The 3840-nt window shown below is 33.9% G+C and overlaps 1 protein-coding gene across 1 annotated transcript; it reads right to left on the bottom strand.

The window, feature by feature from the left end:
- Positions 1 to 269: 269 nt before the first annotated feature.
- Positions 270 to 1621, bottom strand: LOC143636740 (myb-related protein 308-like). Its single transcript, XM_077104259.1, has 3 exons — positions 1210 to 1621; positions 927 to 1056; positions 270 to 843 (listed from the first exon to the last, which is right to left on the bottom strand). Exons 1-3 carry the CDS (start codon positions 1343 to 1345, stop codon positions 330 to 332), a joined length of 780 nt encoding a protein of 259 aa, XP_076960374.1. The 5' UTR covers positions 1346 to 1621; the 3' UTR covers positions 270 to 329.
- Positions 1622 to 3840: the final 2219 nt, after the last annotated feature.

Genomic DNA, 3840 nt, shown 5'->3' with positions numbered 1-3840 from the left:
CTCTCTATTTCTAAATAAGCCCCGGTGAGTTTTAAATATAAAGCATTACTATAAAATTTAGTTTTTAATTATGACCGTCTTTTCGATCGCAAATGATGAGTTTTTTTTAGTATTAAAGTTCTTTAACCGCAAATATTTTGTAACCGATAAATATCAAGCGCCTAAAAAATCGAATAGAATGATCGTCTCCACAAGACAGTAGTATAGCATAAGTTCCTACTCAAATTTGAAAAGAAAAACATGATAATATATAACTAATTTCATCCATGAAAATTGTTTACATCATTGTGTGCTATAGAAAATAGTTAAACTCTAGCCGATAAAGATCTTCACATCATGAACTGGCTATGATATTCGGAATACAAATCCATAGTTGACCATATAAATTCATCACTATCACTTGGGGCCATGAACACATTGTTCACAACGTCTAAATCTTCAAAAAATGGATCTGTCCAGAAGTTCCCATCATCATATTCATCACTATATGTTTGTATCAGATCACCGCTACTCATGATCAAACTATCATGCACCATAAACTTGGAGGACGTTAACTCAACACTTGCAGAAGAAGATGATGGTGTTAATGGTGATGAGTTTGTCTCATTGGGATACTCATGTGTGTTGGTAAATGATAATTCTAAAGATGATGATGATGCACATAAAGCTTCAACTTCATCATGGCCTCCTATATCTGAACTTTCCGTCTGGTTTTTGGTTTCACGATGCATATTTTTGGGGTCAGTTTGATCACTTTTAACGCGTTTTTTCAAATGTGTATGCCAGTAGTTTTTTATCTCATTGTCGCTTCGTCCGGGTAATTCGGCTGCAATCTTTGCCCATCTATAAACAAGAAGTTTTGTCTTTAGAAACACGAGAGTCAGGTATATAAAACCCTATTAAAAAATCTCAACAACATATCATACTTGTTGCCAATCTTGTTATGCATTATGATAATCAAATCTTCTTCTTCTTTTGTAAAGTTCCCATGTTTGATGTTTGGACGAAGATAATTCATCCAACGCAACCTGCAACTCTTTCCACATCTAGACACACCTAATCAAGATTAACCAAAATTAAGAAAATTTCTAAAGTAAGCAGATATATTCAAAAATATTCTTTTTTCTTTCTTTTTATAGCGTATGAAACTGTGTACGGTTGTAAGCGATCCCAAACACCTGTAAGATAATAACAAAACAGTATGCATACCGGCAAACTTAGGAAGTTCACGCCAGTTCCAATGGCCGTATCTTGATATGTATGCTCTCAACTTATCGTCTTCTTCTTTACTCCATGGGCCTTTTCTCAAACCGTTTTTATCAACACACGGTGTTCTAGCCATCATATATCTCTCTAGTTATATTCAAAAAGACTTGAGATATTTCAAGAAGTGTTTGAGGATGTAGTGATCACCTTAGTCTTCCAAGTGAACTCTTATATAGTAACAACATGATCCTCATTTGGTCATGGTCAAAGAAACAATGCAAGTGGCTAGGATATGGGCCTGCTCTAGTGACCTTCCATGAAACCGCCGCTTTTACTAACAATTTTTACACCAACAAATGTAACTGATTTTTTTTTAACAACCGTACGTCTGTATCCATTAACGTAAATGAATACGTGCTTATCAACGATGGCTTGATGTCACCAGAAGAAAATGTAACTTTCACCCCCGGAAGTTTTCTACGGATACGGCCGTCATTAGTTTTCAGACAAACTTTCGTCAGTACTCTTATCATAAATCATTTCTTCAATTTTCCTTTTACTTAGATAACTCCCATCAGTAATCTGGCATGTATTTTTGGAAGACTAAGAAACCAGTGTTGGAAATAGTGGACCGGTTCGATTAATTTAACGCGACCACTGAGTTATTACTCGTGAGAGTTACACATTTAGTAATGAATTAAAATATGATTAAATTGTTTAACCGGTATATGACGAATATAATTATGACGGAATTATTATTTATAATAGTTACAGGTAATATGTTAAATAAACTAGTACGTACTTTTAAAAGCGAAATAGATCGAGTCAGGCTCAAAGCCTGATTATTGTTTTAAAGTATTATATATAGATAACCTTAAACAAATCTTGCTGAACAAGAATAAACAGACGACTCCCTTTCATGTTATATCCAATTTTCTTAAGAGATCTAACTAGAGCCATCAAACTCCATCTTGATCTTAACTTCCTTACGTACCAAGAAGCCGACTTCCTTGTTATGTGGTTTCCATCGTTGCAAACTACCACAGACACCACTGTAGCTTCTATTCGGATAGTCGGTTGCCATAAGTCGCCGACACCGGCCTCCATCCACTTCCACACGTGCCGCTTTATTCATTAACCAAGGTATATGTATCTCATCGGTTTTATTAGATAGATTAAATATTATTATTATTATTATAAATTTATCATTATTATTATTAATACTATGCTCGTATGCGCTATGTAACCGGATCCTGTAGGTTTCGTTAAAGTATTGAATACTCGTTTTTATTCAGCTGCGCATATAATAATTAATTGGATTAATTTTTATTTAACATATTTATTGAACCGAGTTTTAATAAATACTTTTTGACTGATCAACACAGGAACCCAACAGTGATATCAGATCCTTGGTTACAACATAAGTGTCGGTACCGGTTTTTTTAACAGGTATTAGAAGACAAAACTTTAATTAGTTTTAAAATTTATAATCTAATTAATCAGGGAACTTTATTTTGGGTTAAGTTTTTATTTGTTTTACTTGACCAAAAGATTGGCCGGTTTATTGTTAAAAATATGTAAATCTGACCCTGATCTTGTTTTGTGGTTGATTATTACATTTGGTTTTTGGTTTTGGCTACTTTATGGTTCAAAGTTGTAATAGTTAGGATGTTTTCCTTTATTGTATTCTTTTTGTAAATATTGTAGCAAACAAACACCGAAAGGCAAACACTGAGCTAAACAGGAGTCATGAAGTCAGTGGGAGTTGCTCGAGAAGACTGAATGCACTAAAGTGCATCATGCTGGTTTGTGTGTTGTGACCTCGTGGCCCGTTTGATCTTGCTATTAGGCTCTTACAAGATTGAATAAATTTTTGGCCTTATAAATTTACATATTATTTTGCTATTGTGGTTGCTTGTAACTTTATAATTGTTATAATATAATCAACCAAATACCAACATAATTTTACAAAGGAGTTTTTAAAATATTAAAACAATCATATTAAAACACGTTCTAAAAGGGTTTACAACTTGGTCAAATTTTGTCAGTAAAAGAAAGTTTGTCTTAAAATAAATAACAACCAATTAAGGTTTACAAATAAAACTAAATTTAATTTTTGAAAAGAGTTAAGTGTCATTTTAGTACCTGTGGTTTGTTCAATTACGCAACTTTAATACTTTTTTTGAATTTATTACAAATGACTACTTCATATTCCTAAAACTTGTCATTTTAGTACTTTTTTCTAACTTCATCTGTTTTTAAGTCAGGAGTAGACTAGTAATTTACGTAGTTTTATTTATTTCTTCTTTTCTTTAACCATTCCCCCTTTACATAACACTATAACCTATAAAAATTAAAAAAAAAAAAGAGTAAACTTCTCTCTGTCCAGCGAGATTCCTCTCCACCCAACCCGCCCCTATTGCTCCGCCAGAAAGCCCAACCCACCCTCATCTAAATCGGCGCCGGCAAAACCCCTCATCACGGAAAGCTGCAACTCTAGTGTTCTGCCACGAAATCAAGTCGCCACCATATAAATCGGATGCCAAAGTTGCGGAATCAAAGTTGTCGTTTGCTTTCCGTGTTGCCGGATGAAGACGGTGTATTGGATAGTGACCGGCGGTGATATCTTTTTAA

Source organism: Bidens hawaiensis, unplaced genomic scaffold (assembly GCF_021521415.1).
Source record: "Bidens hawaiensis isolate Kalapana, Puna unplaced genomic scaffold, B.hawaiensis_p1.1 tig00000599_1, whole genome shotgun sequence".
In the NCBI taxonomy this organism is placed as follows: domain Eukaryota; kingdom Viridiplantae; phylum Streptophyta; class Magnoliopsida; order Asterales; family Asteraceae; genus Bidens; species Bidens hawaiensis.
The sequence above is the reverse complement of the archived record's forward strand: the minus strand, read 5'-3'. Positions and strand labels throughout refer to the sequence as shown.

Bases quoted from the DNA above. Each gene is read 5' to 3' on its own strand.
- LOC143636740 (XM_077104259.1), bottom strand. From the start codon at position 1,345: ATGATGGCTAGAACACCGTGTGTTGATAAAAACGGTTTGAGAAAAGGC. The intron at 1,057-1,209 runs GTATGCATACTG...AATCTTGATTAG, and splicing joins TGAACTTCCTAAGTTTGCCG to GTGTGTCTAGATGTGGAAAG. The intron at 844-926 runs GTATGATATGTT...TCTTGTTTATAG, and splicing joins CATAACAAGATTGGCAACAA to ATGGGCAAAGATTGCAGCCG.